This window comes from Carcharodon carcharias, chromosome 1, assembly GCF_017639515.1.
Source record: "Carcharodon carcharias isolate sCarCar2 chromosome 1, sCarCar2.pri, whole genome shotgun sequence".
NCBI classification, from domain to species: domain Eukaryota; kingdom Metazoa; phylum Chordata; class Chondrichthyes; order Lamniformes; family Lamnidae; genus Carcharodon; species Carcharodon carcharias.
Genome location: NC_054467.1, coordinates 240,069,053 through 240,090,251, shown reverse-complemented (window position 1 = coordinate 240,090,251; position 21,199 = coordinate 240,069,053). Strand labels below are relative to the sequence as shown.

General features: G+C 42.2%; 1 protein-coding gene across 8 annotated transcripts in view; it reads right to left on the bottom strand.

Annotated features, from left to right (window-relative positions):
* Nucleotides 1–4,700, bottom strand: part of ctnna2 (catenin (cadherin-associated protein), alpha 2) — a 1,471,852-nt gene extending 1,467,152 nt beyond the window's left edge. For all 8 annotated transcript variants that reach the window (XM_041198108.1, XM_041198115.1, XM_041198125.1 and 5 more), the window contains exon 1: nt 4,599–4,700. In XM_041198108.1, coding sequence (XP_041054042.1) covers nt 4,599–4,700 — 102 coding nt within the window. The remainder of the gene's footprint in view (nt 1–4,598) is intronic.
* Nucleotides 4,701–21,199: the final 16,499 nt, after the last annotated feature.

Here is a 21,199-nt window from a genome sequence, read left to right as displayed (position 1 = left end):
CGGTGTGGAAGAGGAGGAAGATGTGAAGATATAAACAGAAAATACTGGGAGAAACTCAGCAGGTCTGACAACATCTGTGGAGAGAGAAACAGAGTTAACATTTTGAGTCACTATGACTCTTCTCTGAGGAGTCCTGCTTTTTGTGTACAGGATATATCTGGGCAATTTTCCAAATAGCTGGGTAATGCCAGTGTTGCAACTGTACTGGAACAGCTTGGCTAGGCGTGTGGCAAGTATTGGAGCACAAGTCTTCAGTGCTATTGCCAGAATGTTGTCAGGGCCCATAGGCTTTGATCTATCCAGTGCCTTCTGCCGTTTCTTGATATCACATGGAGTGAATTGAATTGGCTGAAGACTGGCATCTATGATGCAGAGTACCTCCGGAGGAGGCTGAGATGGATCATCCACTTCTAGCTGAAGATTATAGCAAATGCTTCAGCCTTATATTTTGCACTGATGTGCTGGGCTCCCCCATCATTGAGGATGGGGATATTTGTGAAGCCGCCTCCTCCAATCAGTTGTTTAATTGCCCACCATCACAACTGGATGCGGCAGGACTGCAGAGTTTAGATCTGATCTATTGGTTGGGGGACTGTTTAGCTCTGTCTATCACTTGCTGTTAATGCTGTTTGGCATGCAAGTAGTCCCGTGTTATAGCTTCGCCAGGTTGTCATCTCATTTTTAGGTATGTCGGTGCTGCTCCTGGCATGCCCTCCTGCGCTCTTCATTGCACCAGGGTTGATCCCCTGGCTTGAGGCTAAGGGCAGAGTGGGGGTTCAAGTATAATTCTGCTGATGACCCACAGCACCTCATCCAGTCTTGAGTTGCTAGATCTATTTGAAATCTTTATAATTTAGCACAGTGATAGTGCCACACAACACGATGGAGGGTATCCTCAATGTCTCCACAAGGATTGTGCAGAGGTCACTCCAACCAATACGGTCATGGACAGATGCATCTGGGGCAGGTAGGTGAGGATGAGGTCAAGTGTGTTTTTTCCCCTCACCACCTGCCACAGGTCCAGTCTAGCAGCCATGTCATTTAGGACTTGGCCAGGCTCAGTCAGTAGTGGTGCTACCGAGCCATTCTTGGTGATGGGCATTGAAGTGCCCCACCCAGAGTACATTCTGTGCATTTGCCACCCTCGGTGCTTCCTGACATAGAGGAACACTGATTCATCAGCTGAGAGAGAGCAGTACGTGGTAATCAGCAGGAAGATTCCATGTTTGACCCGATGCCATGAGACTTCATGGGGTCCAGAGTAGATGTTAAGGACCCCCAGGGCAACGCCCTCTTGACTGTATTCCACCGTGCCGCCACCTGTGCTCAGTCTCTCCTGCCGATGGGACAGGACATAGTCAGGGATGGTGATGGTGGTGTCTGGGACATCATCTGTAAAATATGACTCCGTATGGATGACTATGTCAAGTTGTTGCTTAACTAGTCTACAAGACAGCTTTCCCAATTTTGGCACTAGGACTTCGACAGGGTTGAGCTTGCCGTTGTTGTCTCTGTGCCTAGGTCGATGCAGAGTGGTCCATTCAATTTCATTCCTTTGTGAGACTTTAAAGTGGTTTGATACAACTGAGTGGCTTGCTAGGCCATTTTAGAGTCAACCACGTTGCTGTGGGTCTGGAGTCATATTTCCTTCCCTAAAGCACATTAGTGACAACAATCAACAATGGTTGATTCGTGGTCATTAGACTTTTAATTGCAGGTTTTTTACTGAATTCAAAATTCCGCCATCTGCCGTGGCAGGATTCGAATCCAGATTATTAGTCCAGCAACAATACCACTATGCCATCATCTCCGCTATCTTCCCACAGAGGGAGAAGATGCAGACATAATTGAGGAGTATGAAATAATGGATGGGATAAATGGATTGAGATTGAAATGTTAAGGAGCAAGGGAGGAAATAGCAGAAGTTCTGATCATTATTTTCTAATCCTCCATAGCAACAGATGCTGTGCTGGAAAACTGAAGGATTACTAACGTTGTATTGTTGATTAAAAACAGAGAAAGATAGACCAAGCGATTGCATGTCAGTTCACCTAATCGCAGCAGTGGGCACATTAATCCTGTCCTGATTCATTTAGTCATTTAGAAAAGTGTGGATTAATCAAGAGCCAGCAAAGATTTGGGAAGGTTATGTGAAGAAATCTGGCCATAATGAAGGCATAACAAGATAAGAGTTATTTTCCTAGGAGTGAGGGCTTAAAACAATTAAACAAGAGTTCATTTTCCCCAAAAGGTTCAAAAAACTTCATCCCTAAGACTGAATGAACTTGAGGCTCCACTGAGTGAAAAAGCTTAGTTCATGTTAAAACGATAAGGATAACCCGATAAGATGGTTTCATTCCTAAAGACTAGGATAAAACATTGATTAGATGGTTTTGCAAACCATCACAAAGCTACCACAGTGTAATATTTGATAAGATGGTTTTATCCCATTAGCTCTAAAACACAATCAGCAGAATTTTTGACAAAAATTGACCCAATCCAAACTGAATTATAATTAACTCAAGAATTGCTTGAAAAAAAAATCTGTAAAAGATTTTCATCTTGCAATCATCAGGACAGCTTGCAAGGATACCAATAGTAAAGGTAACAACAATTTATGCACATAAGACAGTGATGATTGGCTGGCAAGTGGACCCTGGTGGAGGCATTGCTATGGAGAATGCACCAGGGCACTGTTAACTGCCAAGCTTTTGTTCAAATTCAAAATCAGGCAGGTCAACACCAATTGGTCATGGGGAATGAACCTGGGAATGGCTGTCCCCAAGCTTTGTTTAGTTGAAAAAGGCACCATTTGTGAACATGCTCCTCTGTCTGCAAAGGACAGGGCTGTGTGTGAATATATGTAGCTTCTAGTATGTGTAAGTGAGCCACACCAATGATCTTAAATTGGTTTTCAGTGTAATTATTTGCACAATCAGGATTGTTTAGCAAGTGCTATCCAAACACAGAATCATATTTAATGTTGGACACTACGTTTTGAGTTTTGCAAGCACAGGCTGATCGGCTACAGTCCATACTACCCCTGTTGCGAACAGCTGAAGGTGTGCTATTTGATATGGTCCTCCAATCATTGGGACGTATGGCCTAAATACCTGGCATTGCACCAGAATTCATATACTTGTGTCGCTACTGCATATTAACAGTGTGAAAGAGCTTCACCTGTTGCTCAGGCATTGGGATTCCTACAGTCTGACGTACTATAAAGATTGGCCTTATTGGCAACCTGGCAAATAGGGCCCAAGCCATTTGTTCACCATGCAAGCCTGATGCTGAAATAGGGTGCATTAAAGCCATCCTGCAGGATAATAGCTACCCTGGTCAGATCATTGCAGATTGTATAGCGTACAAACTCACAAATGCGACTTTCAGTCCTGAAAAGTCCACAGTCTACCTCAGGTTACCCTGGAACTATGAAGTAGCAGTCTCCACTAACATCATGCTGCCGTTAAGTCCAAAAGACAGCCTGCGTACCACACAAATGAGTAATGTGGTTTGTGAATTTCAGTGCTGGCGTGATGCCAGGTATGCTATACAGCGGTTCACAACAGGCAAAGTACAGACTGCAACCAACCAACCTGCGCTTGCAACACTCAACAGTGTCCAAAATTAGATGTGGTTCCACAATTGAACTATACTTGTATTCTATCACACTCCTGACTTGTGCTGTGTAGGTGGTTCATAGGCCTCGAGAGTCAGGAAGCAAGTTACTCACCACAGAATACCCAGCCTTTGAGCTGCCGTTGTAGCCACAGCATTTACATGTCGGTCCTGTTAAGTTTCTGGTCCATTGTGACCGCCCCCCACCCCCCCACCTCCCCCACACCCCACCCCACCCCCACCCCCCCCACCTACCCCCACCCCACCCCCACCCAAGGATGTTAGTGGTTCAGGATTCAGCAGTGGTAATGCCATTGAATGTTAAGAGGAGAAGCTCAGATTTTCTCCTGTTGAGAGATGATCACCTGCATTTGGTGTGGTGCAAATGTTACTTGCTATTTAGTACCCCAAGAATTAATGCCATCCAAGTCTTGCTGCATGCAGGCACAGATTGGTTCATTATGAGGACTCACAAATGGAAGTGAATTGAACTAACTGCAATCATCAGCAAATATCCCATTTCTGACCTTATGCTGGAGAGCAAGATCATTGATAACGTAGCTGAAGATGGTTGGGCTTACGTTATTGCCCTGAGGAATTCTAGCAGCAATGTCCTGGGCTAAGATGATTGGCCTGCAAAAACCACAACCATTTTCCTTTGTGCCAGATATGACACCAGCCAGTGGAGAGCTTCACCCCCCACCCACCAATTCACACTGACTTCAAATTTTACTGGAGCTCTTTGATGACACATTTGGTCAAATGCTGCCCCTCCTCACCTTACCCCTAGAACTAGAACTTTTGTCCACATTTGGACCAGGGTTGTAATGAGGTCTGGAGCTATGTGATCCTGATGCATACTGCAAAAGGTTTACGTTACAGACATAAGGATTTGCTAAACTTTTTTTTCATGAAGGTGGTAGTTGTTTTGAAGTTTATATTAGGGAAAGAGTTACTGAAACCAATTCTGATTCTCTTACCTGTGTGACCAAGGGTTCCAGTAACCGTTCTACTGTCACAGTCCGTATTTCCAAGCTTTTGGGATCCCATTTTAGCAGAATAGGTGAGGTTGCAGTTGTCATGTTTGGCTGAAACAATAAAATTGACTTTCAATAAATATATACATAAAAGCTCCCTTTTTAAAAAAAACTAAATATCCAAAACTGCAGATCTACTAACTTGATGCCAAACAAACAAACAAAACAAACGTTTGATAATTATTGAATGGCAAGTTTTTTTTTTCATTCAGGGGATGTGGGCTTAGCTGGCTGGGCCAGCATTTATTGCCCGTCCCCTAGCTGCCCTTGAGAAGGTGGTGGTGAGCTACATTCTTGAACTGCTGCAGTCCCAGCAACAGTGAAGGAGCGATGATATATTTCCAAGTCAGGATGGTGAGTGACTTGGAGGAGAACTCCCTGGTACTGGTGTTCCCATCTACCTGCTGTTCTTGTCCTTCTAGTGGTAGTGGATGTGGAAGATGCTGTCTAAGGAGCCAGGGTGAATTCCTGCAGTACATCTTGTAGAAATTCATCAAGGCAGAAATTCACCAAGGCATCCACCAATTAAGCATTTGTTCCTTGTCCATCAATCTATCCCATAAAATATTTCTAGGCAAAATGCACTGAACAAGTGAATAACTTATGCACTGGCAAAGTACTATGGAAATCATTAAGACAGGAAAAAAGACTGTCCATTCATTGTCAGACTGCTCATCTGACATCCAGAAGTGGCTGAGCCGTCTAAATATTAAAACCAAAATCACAGTCTTTGACTAACACCACAAACTCAATATCCTCTGAATTAGCTCCAATCACCTCCCCACCCACAGTCCAACTGAACCAGACTGTTCACAGCCTATCTCAACAGTTCTGACCCGAAGCCATGGGTTTCTAAAATTTGTACTTCTACCTCTTTCACAAAACTACACAGCCTATTGTGGTTAAATAATCTCTTGATGTGATATACAGGGCATTAACCATTGATAGTCTTTCCTGTGCAATGTTTTTTGTTCAGAATTTTGAGGTTGTGCCCCCTATGCTCAGGATTCACCCAGCTGAAGAAATAAGTTCCCCTTCGATTTTATGAAATGACTTGTCATTTTGAAAGATTTTGATCTTATCACTCTTTAATATTCAAAACTGTGGGAAACACAAAACTATATGTATGCAACCTGACCTCAATATAACACTTTAACCCCACACACAAGATTCTGAGGGGGCTCGATAGAGTAGACACAGAGGCTGTTTCCCCTGGCACAAACTCAGTATAAGGAGCTGATCATTTACAACTAAGATGAGCAGAAATTTCTTATTCAAAACGATGTAAATCTTTGGAATTCTCTACCCAAGAGGGTTGTGGATCCTCCATCATTGAATATATTTAAGGCCAAGGTAGATAGATTTTTGCTTTCAGGGAATCAAGATATATGGGGAGTGGGCAGGAAAGTGGAATTGAGACCAAAGATCAGCCGTGATCACATTGAATGGCAAAGCATGCTCAAGGGGCCACATATGTCTAAATTTGCTCCTATTTCTTATGTTCTTAAATTCTGGCATCATTGTTGCAAATCTGAACTGCAGCACCTCTAAGGCCAATGAATCTTTCAGTGACCAAAACTGAATGCAGCACTCCACATGGTGACTGATCAAGACTCTGCGCAACTGAAGCTTCCTCCTGAGAAGATGGACAATATTCAATTAACATTTTATTTCACTTTTTCACCAAAGTACGAGCTTTTAGTGACTTAAACACACACACACCTAAATTTTACTATTTGTCCACAGATCCTGGACTCTTGCCATTTAGGAAATAGTGCTCTATGACTTCCTTGGATCCAAATTGGATAAGTGCACACACCTCTATGTTGAATTCCACCAACCATGATTTTGTCCATTCACTTCATCAGTCTATTTCTTTTTCTAACTTCCTGCTCCCACTTACACAATTTGCTGCGCCTCCTAAATAGGGGTCATCTGCAAATCCAGATATACAATTTCCTATTCCTTAATTCAATACATCTACGTAAAGAGTGAAAAAGTCCACAAGATACACCCTGTAATCAGAGAATGCTTGGTTACATTAAATATGTGTCCTGTAGAATGCGGGAAGTCATGGATGTTACCAATGGCCTAGATGGCCAAATGTGCAGGAAATGTTTCAGAGCTCAAGCAGTGGCTGGAGTCACCATGGGACATCCACAAAGCTGAAAGCTACATGGATAGTATGTTCAGAGAGATGGTCACACTGCAGGCTAGGAGCATGGAGGCAGAAAAGGAATGGGTGATCTCCAGGCAGTCTAAGAGAACCAGGCAGGCAGTGCAGGAGTCCCCTGAGGTCCCACCCACTAATCAGTTATCCATTTTGGATGCTGGCGAGAGCTTTGGTTCCTCTGGGGTGCAGTCAGAACCATGTTCATGTCACCACAGGCGGCTCAGCTGTATTTGGGGGGGGGGGGGGGGGGGGGGGGGGAGGAAGAGCAGTAGTGACAGGGGATTGGGTAGTTAGAGGAACAGACATAGACGCAACTCCACGATGGTATGGTGCCTCCCTGGTGCCAGGGTAAAGGATGGTACAGAGCAGCTCCAGGGCATTCTTCTGGGGGAGGGTGAACAGCCATAGGTCGTGGTCCATGTCAGTACCAATGACTTTAGGTAGGAAAGGGGTTGAGATTCTGAAAGCAGATTTCAGGAAGCTAGGAAGGAGACCGAAAAACAGAATCTCTAAGGCAGTAATCTCAGAATTAGAAATAGGAGAACTGAGCAATTGAACATGTGGCTGGAGAAGTGCTGTAGGAAGGAGGGCATCAGATTTATGTGACATTGGAACCGGTTCTGGGGGATGTGGGACCTGCCCAACACAGACAAGGCTGCATCTTAGCTGACCGGGCTAACATACTTGCTGGGAGATTCACTAGTGCTGTTGGGGAGGGTTTAAACAAGATTGGTTGGGGGAGGATGGTAACCTGAGAGGGAGCTCAGATTTGAGGAAAATTACACTGGTGAAAGGAAAAAGCGGCAAAAGATAAAGAGGAAAGAGAAAATAAAAGACAGACAAAGCATAGGCAAGCATCAAATATGCTAAGAATAGATAATAATGCTAAAAAAGTAGAAGCAAAGGCACTCAATCTGAATGCATGTAGCATCTGTAAAATGGTTATGGTTTGAATGCACAAATTGATGTAAATTTGCATGATTTAATTGCAATTATGGGTGTTGAATATCCAAGGGTCTTCAGCATTTAGGAGGGGTTTGCAAGGAGGAAAAGGATGTGGGGTAGCATTCTTAACAAGGGATGAGATCAGTACATGAGTAAGAGAGGATCTTGGATCAAAGAATCAACATGTAGAATCAGTTTGGGTGGAGCTATGAAATAGCAAGAGCAGCAAACATTGGTGGGAAGCTGTTTATAGGCCACCAAACCATAGTGGTCATGTTGGGACAATATAAATCAGGAAATTAGAAGTACACAATGTGGGTAATACAGTAATAATAGGCGACATCCATTTTAACAGACTGGGTTAACCAAACCATCACTAATACTCTGGAGGAGGAATTCATGAAGTGTGTATGAAATGGGTTTCAGGAGCAGTACGTTGAAGCACCAACTAGGAATCAGGCTATTTGGGATTTAGTGTTGTGTAATGAGAAAAGGCTAATTAATAACCCTACTGGAAAGGAACCTTCGGGAAATAGTGACCATAATACATTAGGATTTTACAATAAGTTTGAATGCAATTTAGTTCATTCTGAAACTAGAGTCTTAAATCTGAAGAACTCAAATTATGAAGGTCTGAGGAACGTGCTGGCTAGGATGGATTAGGAAATTACACTAAAAGATTTGACGGTAGTCAAGCGATGGCTTTTTTTTATTTTAGTACTACACGGTCTATGAGAGATATACATGCCTCTAAGGCATAAACACCCAAAGGGAAAGGTGAATCAACTGTGGTTGATTTGTGGAATGTCTACGAGATGGCTTTTTGGAGTAGCTTGTGGTGGAGCCCATTAGGGAACAGGCAATTCTAGACTTAGTGATGTGTAATGAGGCAGATTTGATAAGGGAGCTTAAGGTGAAGGAACCCTTAGGACGAAGTGACCATAATATGATAGAATTTACCCTGCAATTTGAGAGGAAAAAGCTGGAATCTGATGTAACAGTATTACAGTTGAATAAAGGTAACTACAGTGGCATGAGGGAGGAGCTGGCCAGAATTGACTGGGAGATGAGCCTAGCAGGAAAGATAGTGGAACAGCAATGGCAGGAGTTTCTGGGAATAACTTGGGAGACACAGCAAAAATTCATCCCTAGGAAGAAGAAGCATAATAGAGGGAGGACGAGGCAACCATGGCTGACAAGAGAAGTCAGGGACAGCATAAAAGCTAAAGAGAAAGCATACAATGCGGCGAAGAGCAGTAGGAAACCAGGGGATTGGGAACCTACAAAGACCAACAGTGGACAACTAAAAAAGAAATAAGGAGGGAGAAGATTAAATATGAGGGTAAACTAGCCAGTAATATAAAAGAGGATTGCAAGAGTTTTTTTAGATTTATAAAGGGTAAGAGAGAGGCAAAAGTGGACACTGGGCTGCTGGAAAATGACGCTGGAGCAGTAGTAGTGGGGAACAAAGAAATGGCGGAGGAACTGAATAGGTACTTTGCGTCAGTCTTCACGGTGGAAGACATGAGTAACATCCCCAAAGTTCAAGAGAGTCGTGGGACAGAAGTGGCCATTACTAAGGAGAAGGTGCTAGGAAAACTGAAAGATCTGAAGGTGGATAAATCACCTGGACCAGATGGATTACACCCCAGAGTTCTGAAGGAGATAGCTGAAGAGATAGTGGTGGCGTTAGTGGTGATCTTTCAGGAATCACTGGAGTCAGGGAAGGTCCCAGAGGACTGGAAAATCGCTAATGTAACTCCCCTGTTTAAGAAGGGAGTGAGGCAAAAGACGGGAAATTACAGGCCTGACCTCGGTCATTGGTAAGATGAGATTTCAGAATACTTGCAAGTGCATGGTAAAATAGGGCAGAGTCAGCATAGTTTCATCAAGGGGAGGTCATGCCTGACAAATCTGCTAGAATTCTTTGAGGAGGTAACGAGTACGTTAGACAAAGGAGAGCCAATGGATGTTATCTGCTGGACTTCCAGAAAGCCTTTGACAAGGTGCTGCACAGGAGGCTGCTCAGTAAGATAAGAGCCCATGGTGTTAGACGCAAGGTACTAGCATGGATAGAAGATTGGCTGTCTGGCAGGAGGCAGAGATTGGGGATAAGGGGGTTGTTCTCAGGATGGCGGCCGGTGACTAGTGGAGTTCCGCAGGGCTCAGTGTTGGGACCACAACTTTTCACTTTATACATTAATGATCTAGATGAAGGAACTGAGGGCATCCTCTTAGCAGTTTGCAGATGTTACAAAGTTGGGGGAGGGACAGGTAGTATTGAGGAGGCAGCGAGGCTGCAGAAGGATTTGGACAGGTTAGGAGAATGGGCAAAGAAGTGGCAGATTGAATACAACGTGGGCAAGTGTGAGGTCATGCGCTTTGGTAGGAAGAAGAGGCATAGACTATTTTCTAAATGTGGAGAGAATTCAGAAATCTAAAGTGCAAATGGATTTGGGAGTCCTAGTTCAGGATTCTCTTAAGGTTAACTTGCAAGTTGAGTCGGTAGTTAGGAAGGCAAATGCTGTGTTGGCACTTATTTCGAGAGAACTAGAATATAAAAGCAGGGATGTGTTGCTGAGGCTTTATAAGGCCCTGGTCAGACCACATTTAGAATATTGTGAGCAATTTTGGGCCCCATATCTCAGGAAGGATGTGCTGGCCCTGGAGAGGGTCCAGAGGAGGTTCACAAGAATGATCCCAGGAATGAAAGGCTTAACATATGAGGAACGTTTAAGGACTCTGGGTCTATACTTGATAGAGTTTAGACAGATGAGGGGGGATCTGATTGAAACTTAGAGAAAACTGAAAGGCCTGGAGAGAGTGGACGTGGGGAAGACGTTTACATTAGTAGGAGAGACTAGGACCCAAGGGCACAGTCTCAGAGTAAAGAGAAGACCTTTTAGAATAGAGAAGAGGAGAAACTTCTTTAGCCATAGAGTGGTGAATCTATGGAATTCACTGCCACAGAAGGCTGTGGAGGCCAGGTCATTGAGTGTATTTAGAACCGAGATAGATAGGTTCTTGATTGGTAAGGGGATCAAAGGTTACGGGAAGAAGGCAGGAGAATGGGCTTGAGAAACTTATCAGCCATGATTGAATGGTGGAGCAGACTCGATGGGCCAAATGGCCTAATTTCTGCTCCTATGTCTTATGGTTAACGAGTTAAGTTAAATATTGCATTATATACCCAAAAGAAGTGGCTTTTAAGGATGCCAGGAAAATTGGAAGCCTGAGGTTTGGGGGGCAATTTAGAATCCAGCAAAGAATGAACAAGAAACTGATAAAAAGGGAAAAGAGAATATGAATGCAAGCTAGCAAGTAACATAAAGGCTGACTGTAAAAGTTTCTTTAGATATGTGAAAAGGAAAAGATTAGCTGGGACAAATACAGGGCCATTAAAGGTGGGGGACAGGAAAATTTATGTAGTGGAAAACAGGGAAATGGCAGAGAAACTAAACAGTTATTTTGCATCTGTCTTCATAGGTGAACATACAGGAAACCTCCCAGAAATAAAAGGTGACCCAAAGGACTTGTGAAACTGAGGAACTAAGGAAATTAGTATTAGTAAAAAGGTAGTACCTGAAGAGTTAACTGAATTGAAGGCTGCCCTTGGATCTGATGAGGGATCAGGGATAAATCCCTGAATCAGATGAGCTTCATCCCAAAGAGTGTTGGGGGGGATAGTTAGAGAGATAGCAGATGCATGTGGTTATCTTTCTAAATCCTACAGTTTCTGAAAAGATTCCTGAAAAATGGAAAATAGCAAACGTAACCCCAATATTTCAGAAGGGAGAAAGAGGGAGAATGGAGAACTACAGACCTGTTGGTTTGAAGTCAGTAATAGGGAAAATGTTAGAACCTATTATAATGGATGTGATAACTAGACCTTTAGAAAAGATTGGTAAAATTAGGTAGAGTCAAAATGGATTTATGAAAGGGAAATCATGTATGACAAATCTGTTGTTGAGGGTGTTACTTGCAGCAATAATAAAGGAGAACCAGTGGTTGTGGTGAATTTGGACTTTCAGAAGGCTTTTGATAAAGGTGCCACACAGGAGGTTAGTAAATAAAATTAGAGCATATGGGATTGGGGAAAATATACTAGTATGGATTGAGTAAAGAAAGCAAAGAGTAGGAATAAATGAATCATTTTCAGGATGGCAGGCTATTACGGGTGGGGTACTGCAAGGACCAATGCTAGGACCACAGCTAAGATAAAAGCAAAATACTGCGGATGCTGGACATTTGAAACAAAAACAGAAAATGCTAGAAAACTCAGCAGGTCTAACAGCACCTGTGGAGATAACAAAAGAGTTTACGTTTTCGAGTCCATATGACTCTTCTTCAGAGGGAAAGAGAAATAAAAATGTAATTAAGTTTATACTGTTTAAGCTGGGGGGGGGGGTGGTGGGGTGGAGCAGGTGAAGCTGGATAGAAGGCCAGTGATAGGTGGAGGCAAAGGAGAGGTTGCCAGAGATGTCATGGACAAAAGGGTGTTAATGATAGTGATACTGGCTAAAGGAAATGCTGATGGTGGCATTAAGATCAGAAAACAGAACGTGATAATGGCAGGACAAGGGTAAGCACTCTGGAAAGAACAACATGGACAAGTGACAGATGGTCCTTGTGGGGGTGGGGTGGAGGGGGAAGGGGATGGTGGCAGGGAAAACAGATTGAAAATAGGATAAAAGGTGGGAATAACACAATGAATAAAAATGAAAATAAATAAAAATAAAGTGGATAAAAAACAACTTTTATTTTTTCCATTTTTTAAATTAAGAAATGAGAATGAATATTGAAAAAGGGGGTGTGGATGGAGGAGAGACTTCATGATCTGAAGTTGTTGAAGTTAATGTTAAGTCCGGGAGGCTGTAAAGCTCCTAATCGGAAGAGGAGGTGCTGTTCTTCCAGTTTGCGCTGGGCTTCACTGGAACATTGCAACAGGCCAAGGATGGACATGGGGGCATCAGCAGGATGGGGTGTTGAAATGGCAAGCAACAGGAAGGTCTGGATCATGCTTGCGGACAGGCCGAAGGTGTTCCACAAAGCGGTCACCCAGTCTGTGTTTGGTCTCTCCAATGTAGAGCAGACCACATTGGGAGCAGCGAATGCAGTAGACCAAATTGAAGGAGGTGCAAGTGAAGCACTGCATTGCCTGAAAGCACTGTTTCGGCCCTTGGACGGTGAGGAGGGAGGACATAAAGGGACAGAGGTTGCACCTTCTGCGATTGTATAGGAAGGTGCCATGGGAGGGAGATGAGGTATTGGGGGTGATGGAGGAGTGGACCAGGGTCTCCCGCTGGGAATAGTCCCTACGGAATGCAGGGGAAGGTGTGTTTGGTGGTGGCACCATGCTGGGGTTGGCGGAAATGGCAGAGGATGATCCTTTGAATGCGGAGGCTGGTGGGGTGAAAAGTGAGGACAAGGGGGACCCTATCATGATTCTGGGAGGGAGAAGAAGGTGAGGGCAGAGGTGAGGAAGATGGGTCGGACACAGTTGAGGGCCCTATCAACCACAGTGGGTGGGAAACCTCAGTTAAGGAAGACATGTCAGAAGTGCCATTTTGGAAGGTGGCATAATCAAAACAGATGCGACGGAGGCAAAGGAATTAAGAGAATGGGATGGAGTCCCTACTAAAAGCAGGGGGTGAGGAACTGCAGTCAAGGTAGCTGTGGGAGTCTGTGGGCTTGTAGTGAATATTAGTGGACAGTCTAACACCAGAAATCGAGACAGAGGTCAAGGGAGGGAAGGGAACTCTCAGAGATGGTCCATATGAAGGTGATGGAGGGGTGGAAATTGGAAGCAAAATTGATAAGTTTTCCAGGTCCAGATGAGAGCATGAAGCAAATTTAGCAACTATACATTTGTTCTCTTAATCCAAATCACTGACATAGTTTGAAAATAGTTCAGATCCCAGCACTAATCCCTGTGACACCCCACTTGTTACAGCTTGCCAACCCAAGTTTGATCCATTTATCCCAACTCTGCTTCTTGTAAACTAACCAATCCTCTATCCATGCTAATATGTTACCCCCCACACCAGGAACTCTTATTTTGCATTGCAAAACCTCCCAATGGCCCCTTAGTGCCCCATGTCAACTTTGTGCCAACTCATGACCCCCTTCCCACCACCCTTTGCCCTAACACCCTCCATGTCAACTCAGCCAGCATCCACCATGGGCAGATGTCAGGAACCATGCTGAGTTGAAAATAAAGTTCTAATGATCTATTACAGACTTCACTGCATAAAGAAACACTGATAAAAGTCCATGCAATACATGGAAATCACTTATAAAAACATATTTCTTCCTTGCCCCACATCAAAGACAGCTAATCCCTTTATAACCGCTTGGAGTTGTCAAACTGTGAACTTACAGCACCCTGCTGTGATAATGATAGGGTGTAAAGCAGTAATAATACTATAACGATGACCTTTAGAGCTATTTTAACAAACAGCTATTAAAACTGAAAGCACTTTTTCTTCAACTCAGACACTGTAGTCTTTTCAAAAATAAAATGACAGGTCGACAGTTCCACAGACCTTATCCACATTTTGCAAGCATTCACATCAACTCTTAAACAGTGTAAATCTCACATTGTGGGAAAGCAAAAAATGGCATCTGTTTGAACACAGCATGGAGTTCAAATGAAAGATACTCTCCTTTTTGTAAACTTCTGAGGACACAAATTGCTTTTAAAAGCCCAGCTTTAGCAACGCAACTCCATCGCCACCCAATTCATTTATGAAAAAAATGGTCAAACAGAACGCAGAAAGGTGATACCAGAAATAAATCATAGATTTCAGTTTATTGGCTTTATAAATCCTACAAGTAAGCACTAAACTCCAATTATGTCTCAGCTCTATTCAATGGTTGTTTTAATAAAATAACACTTCCATGTTCAGCTATTGCTTCTGCTCCTCCTCTCTTCAGTCTTCTTTTAGGTATAGTTCTTTCTACTTCTTCAGTCTGCAATGGAACAATCTCTCTCCAGCTGAACAGATTGTCCAACCGTCGCATGCCCAACCCCCCATAAACAGATTATATTTCACCACATTTCTATTTCTCTTTAGTTCTGATGAAGACTCACACGGACTTGAAATGTTAACTCTGTCTTCCTCTCCACAGATGCTGTCAGACCTGCTGCGTTTTTCCAGCAATATGTGTTTTTGGAACAGATTGACAGGTTGTTTTCAGGTCTCTGCCAATATTTTCATAATTGTTCACTGAAATGCACAGGCTAATTCACCACCTAATTTCTCTCATCCTCGCCTCCTCATGTCTCATTGTGAGCTCACTGTATTGTGTCTGATCCCACATTCTACAATTACTGTGAGTGCATCAGTACAGCAACCTGCAACACTAAATCTGATAGAAACCAGCTTCTCAGCATCAGATAAATCTTGTTTCTACATCTAACAAATGGTTGGATTCACCCTCATCTCTTTCAGTTTGATGTCGAGCACTAAATGGTTGATGCAAGCAGCAGGGCTTAAGATACAATCTGACATTTTAATGCAGCAATCCACTCAAAACATAGAGCATCAACATACAGTTGATTATAACAAAAGCTAAATATAAATCAAGGCTACAAGTTTTTAAAATATAATAACCTTAATTAATCACTCATTAAAACAAAAATACAACCATTAGCAACCTGGGTTGCATATTGAATTTAAAGAAAATCACTTTTCCAGAAGGAAAAACATCCTTTTTAAAAATTCACCACATTAAGGTATTAGTTAAATACGATGAATCAGGTGATTTAAATGAAATAATGTCTCCTTAGTTGTTTATTTGAACCTGCAATAGATCGAGGTTTCACACACATGCAGATGGTAACATGATTTGTAGCTCATTTCCACCACTGTCTGTGCTGGCTGACAGTTCAACTATACAGTAATTTTCGCCCCCCCCTCCAAAAGAACTGTCCTCGCTGCCATAAATTGGCGACTGCAGATGTGCAAATGCATATCTATTCCAAAACTCTTTACTTTTAAAATGGAGAAAAAAGGAACAGCAAAATTGGTGTAAATATTTCTGTTAAGGAGGATAGGGAGAAAAAGAAAAGTAGGGCTGTACTGTTGGGATTGTCTACACCTGAACCATGCTGGGACTAATGTTCTTGTGAACCATACAAAAAAGGGTAGTAAATAGTGAGGGCAAGGGATCAAATGTAGGCAGGTGTGGTATATCAATAAGTACAAACAAGGGGAGAGAGGCAAGTATTGATATGGGAAATGAAAAACAGACCACAATAGGAAGGGACAGAGAGCACATGTCTACGAGTAAATCAACAGATAAGGCTAGAGGTTACAAAAATAATAAAGTGACAAAACTTAAGGCTCTGTATCTGAATGCACGTAACAGTTGAAACAAAATAAATGAACTGATAGAGATCTAAAAGTACGATCTATTTGCACTAATGGCCATTACAGAGACATGGCTGCAGGATGGCATGGATTGGAACCCGAATATTGAAGGGTATGTGACTTTGAGGAAGGGTAAGAAGTTAGGAAAAGATGAAGGAGTGGTTCTGTTAATTAGAAATGACATTAGCGCAATAAAGAGGGATGACCCAAGTTCAGGAAACCAGGATATAGCAGTTTGGGTAGAGATCAGGAATGATAAAGGCAAGAGGCTACTTGTGAGAGTGGTGTACAGTCCCATAATAGTAACAACGGGGTAGGGCAGGATATCAAAGAAGAAATAGCGGGAAACAAAAACAGAATTACCTGGAAAAACTCAGCAGGTCTGGCAGCATTGGTGGAGAAGAACAAAGTTGACGTTTTGAGTCCTCATGACCCTTCAACAGAACTGAGTAAAAATAGGAGAGGGGTGAAATATAAGCTGGTTTAAGGTGGCGGGGGTGGGGGGAGAGAAGTGGGGGGGGGGTGGTTGTAGGGACAAGCAAGCAGTGATAGGAGCAGATAATCAAAAGATGTCACAGACAAAAGAACAAAGAGGTGTTGAAGGTGGTGATATTATCTAAAAGAATGTGCTAATTAAGAATGGATGGCAGGACACGCAAGGTACAGCTTTAGTGGGAATGGGGTGAAATAAGACTAACAGGGCATAAAAGGTATAGATTTAAAAATAATGGAAATAGGTGGGAAAAGAAAAATCTATATTAATTATTGGAAAAAACAAAAGGGAGGGGGAAGAAATGGAAAGGGGATGGGGATGGGGGAGGGAGCTCAAGATCTAAAGTTGTTGAATTCAATATTCAGTCCGGAAGGCTGTAAAGTGCTTAGTCGGAAGATGAGGTGTTGTTCCTCCAGTTTGCATTGAGCTTCACTGGAACAATGCAGCAAGCCAAGGACAGACATGTGGGCAGGAGAGCAGGGTGGAGTGTTAAAATGGCAAGCGACAGGGAGGTTTGGGCCATTCTTGCGGACAGACCAAAGAATTCTAATGAATTTGTCAGGCATGATTTCCCCTTCATGGAGCCATGCTGGCTCTGCTTGAATATATTATGCATTTCTAAATGCTCTGCTATTACAACCTTTATAATGGAGTCCAACATTTTCCCAATGACAGACGTTAAGATAACTCCCAATAGTTACCTGTTTTTGTCTCCTTCCCTTTTTTGAATAAGGGTGTTATATTGGCAGTTTTCCAATCCTCTGGAATTTTTTCCAGAATGTAAGGATTCTTGGAAGATTACTACCAGTGCATGCACTATCTCTGCAGCTATTCCTCAGCTTCCTTTTGGGCTACGCATTCCAGACCACAAATCAGTGTTAATTTTTTTCCTCTTCACATCGCCTCTATTTCTTTTGTCAGTCAACTTAAACCTCTGTCATCTGAGTTACCAACCCATCTCCCATTGGGAGTTTCTCTTCATTTGCTCCGTCAAAACCTTTCATGATTTTAGACATCTCTAACAAATCTTCCTCAACTTTCTTCACTCTTAAGAGCAACCACCCGAGTTTCTCTAGTCACCCTAAGGAACTGAAGTCTTTCATGGTCAAGAAATTACATGGAGTGACCAAAAGCCCATTGAAAAATATTTATAGCTAAAGGGCTTTGACAAATTTTTAAATTGTGTGTAGATTTAGAGGGAGCTCCAGAGACTAGTATTGAAATGACTGAGGCATTTTCAACAACTCTTAAGAGGGAAGTGTGGAATATGCAAAAGTTGGATTTAGCAAAGGTAATAAACAATTTGTACATACGAACATACTGATTAGGAGGAGTAGGCCACTCGGACCTGTGAGCCTGCTCCGCCATTCAATAAGGTCATGGCTGATCTGATTATAACCTCCACCCCACATTCCTGCCTAACCCCGATAACCTTTCATCCCCTTGTTAATCAAGAATCTATCTAGCTCTGCTGCAAAATATTCAAAGACTCTGCCTCCACTGTCCATGAGGGAGAGTTCCAAAGACTCATCACCCTCAAAAAAATCTCATCTGTCTTAAATGTGCAATCCATTATTTTGAAACAGTGACCCCTAGTTCTAGATTCTCCCACAAGTGGAAACATCCTCTCCACATCCACCCCATGAAGATCCCTCAGGATTTTAAAAGGTTCCGATTAAGTCACCTCTTACTCTTCTAAACTCCAGGAGATACAAGCCTAACCTGTCTAACCTCTCCTCATAAGACAACCCACCCAATCCTCCTATTAGTCTAGTAAACCTTCTCTGAACTGCTTCTAATGCATTTAGATCTTTCCTTAAATAAGGAGACCAGTACACAGTACACCAGATGTGGTCTCACTGCCTTGTACAACTGAAACATAACCTCCCTACTTTTGTAATCAATTCCCCCTGGCAATTAACAATAAGATTCTATTAGCTTTTCTAATTACTTGCTGAACTGCATACTGGCCCACTCACTTAACCTATGTCACTTTGTAACCTCCTTATGCCCTCTTCACAATTTACTTTCCTACTTATCTTTGAGTCATCAGCAAATTTAGCAACCATATCTTTGGTCCCTTCATCCAAGTAATTTATATAAATTGTAAAAAGTTGAGGCCCCAGCACTGATCCCTGTGGGCACACCACTCATCACATGCTGCCAACCATAAAGAGACTCATATATGCCAACTCTCTGCTTCCTGTTAGCTAGCCAATCTTCTATCCATGCCTATATATTATCCACTATACCATGAGCTTTTATTTCCGTAATAACCTCTGATGTGGCACCTTATCAAATGCTTTCTGGAAATTGAAGTACAGTACATCCACTGGTTCCCTTTCATCCATAGCACATGCGATTCCTTCAAAGAAGTCCAATAAATTAGTTGAACGTTATTTCTCTTTCACAAAACCATGTTGACTCTGCCTGATTTCCTTGAATTGTTCTAAATGACAACAACTTCTAACACTTTTCCTACGACAAATGTTAGGATAACTGGCCTGTAGTTTCCTGCTTCCTATCTTCCTCCCTTTTTAAATGGAGTTACATTTGCTGTTTTCCAATGGAACCTTCCCTGAATATAGGGAATTTTGAAAAATTAAAACCAATGCATCAACTATCTAACCTGCCACTCCTTTCACCTTAAGGTGAAGTCCACCTGGACCTGGGGATTTGTCAGCCGCAGCCCCAACCATTTGCTCAATATCACTTCCCTGGTGATTGTAATTTTCCTGAGTTCCTCCCTCCCTTCCATTTCCTGATTTACAGATATTTCCGGGATGTTACTTGTGTCCTCTATAGTGAGGACCAAGGCAGAATACCTATTTAATTCATCCACCATCTCCCTACTTTCCATTATCAATTCTCCAGATGCACTTTCTGCAGGACCAATGCTCACTTAGTTAACTTTTTCTTATTTAAATATCCACAGAAACTCTTACTATCCTTTATACTACTTTCTCTTGTCCTCTAGTTTTTCCCTCAATCTTTTTGTCATTCTTTGCTGTTCTTTATATTCTTTCTAATCTTCTGACCTGCCACCTAACTTTGTGCAATTATGTGCTGTTTCTGTAAGTTAACTTTTTTTTTAGTAACCATGGATGGTAGGGCTTGGAATTTTTCTCATTGGAATATATTTATTCTGTGTATTCTGAAATATCCCTTTAAATGTCTGCCACTGAAGCTCTATTGACCTATCCCTTAACCTCATTACCAGTTCACTTTAGCTAGCTGCACTTTCATGCCCTCATAATTGCCCTTGTTTAAGTTTAAAATGCAAGTCTCAGGCACACTCATCTCTTCCTCAAAATGAATGGGTTGTGTTATGGATCAAGGCCAAGTGTGGATTCTGCTTCATATTAATTTCCGAAGACTATAACACAACAAAAGCTAGCTGACAGTGGCAGTCTTCAGAGATTTTAAAAAGCCCGATTGAAGTTAGAGATGTATTAATAAATTTAAACCGGAACTTTTCACAATTAGTGTTCCATTCATATCACTGGATTGCAAAAGACCAAAAATCTGAGTATGTTTAAGGCTGAGATACAATGATGGGAGAGAATTCCAAAGATTCGCAATCCTTTGTGTGAAGAAATCTCTCCTGATCTCAGTGCAGAATGATCCGCTCATTATCCTGAGACTGTGCCACTTCTCTTCCTGTGCCCCAATGTTCTAGATTCATCAGTCAGGGGAAAAACTCCATTCAGGAGTCTGCCCTATCAGACCCCTTCAGGATCTATGTTTCAATGAGATCACTTCTCAATCTTCTAAAGTCAAGAGAATATAGACCCATGCTAAGTTGCTGTTCCTTGTACAAGTACACCCATGTTCTCTCTGAACATGCACATTTTAGAACATTCACACAAAGATGAATAACTCTGCTTTTCAATTCTTACTGCCAAAATGAATAACCTCACTTCCCCACAAAATAGTTCATCTTCAACCTTGTTGCCTACTCTCAAACTGTCTATATCTTTTTGCAACCTATCTTCCTCATACCTTACATTCCACAGAGTTCTGTATAGTTAACAAACTTTGATTCCTCATGGTCTTTTCATCCAGGTCATTAATAAAGATTGTAAATAGCTGAGACCCCAGCACTGACAGGCTGTCGCTAGCCTAAGTGCGGCCACTGTCAACTTCAAAATGTCTGTTTATCCCCACTGTGCTCCAAGTTTGTGAATCAATCCTCCAACCATACTAATACACTGCTCCCAACTCCATGAGCCCTTATACTGCATATTAATCTTTTGTGTGGCACCTTACAGAATGGGTGTTATAGCACAGCTGATGGTAAATGCTGAGCTGCTCAAATCCCTGAGGGAAACTTGAAACAACTGTCACAACCTGTTTTGCAATTTGTATAAACTTCGAGATGCATGCCTTGAATTCAGTAGTAATAAGGGCAAGTCTTATAGGTTTCTTATCAAACTAAATTAAATTAAATTTTTATTAATGGAAGAAATAATTTTAAATACATACATCGATCTACAAATTACAATGACTTCTAAATCCCCTAATTAATCCAACTCCCAGTTACACTTAAGACACAGAT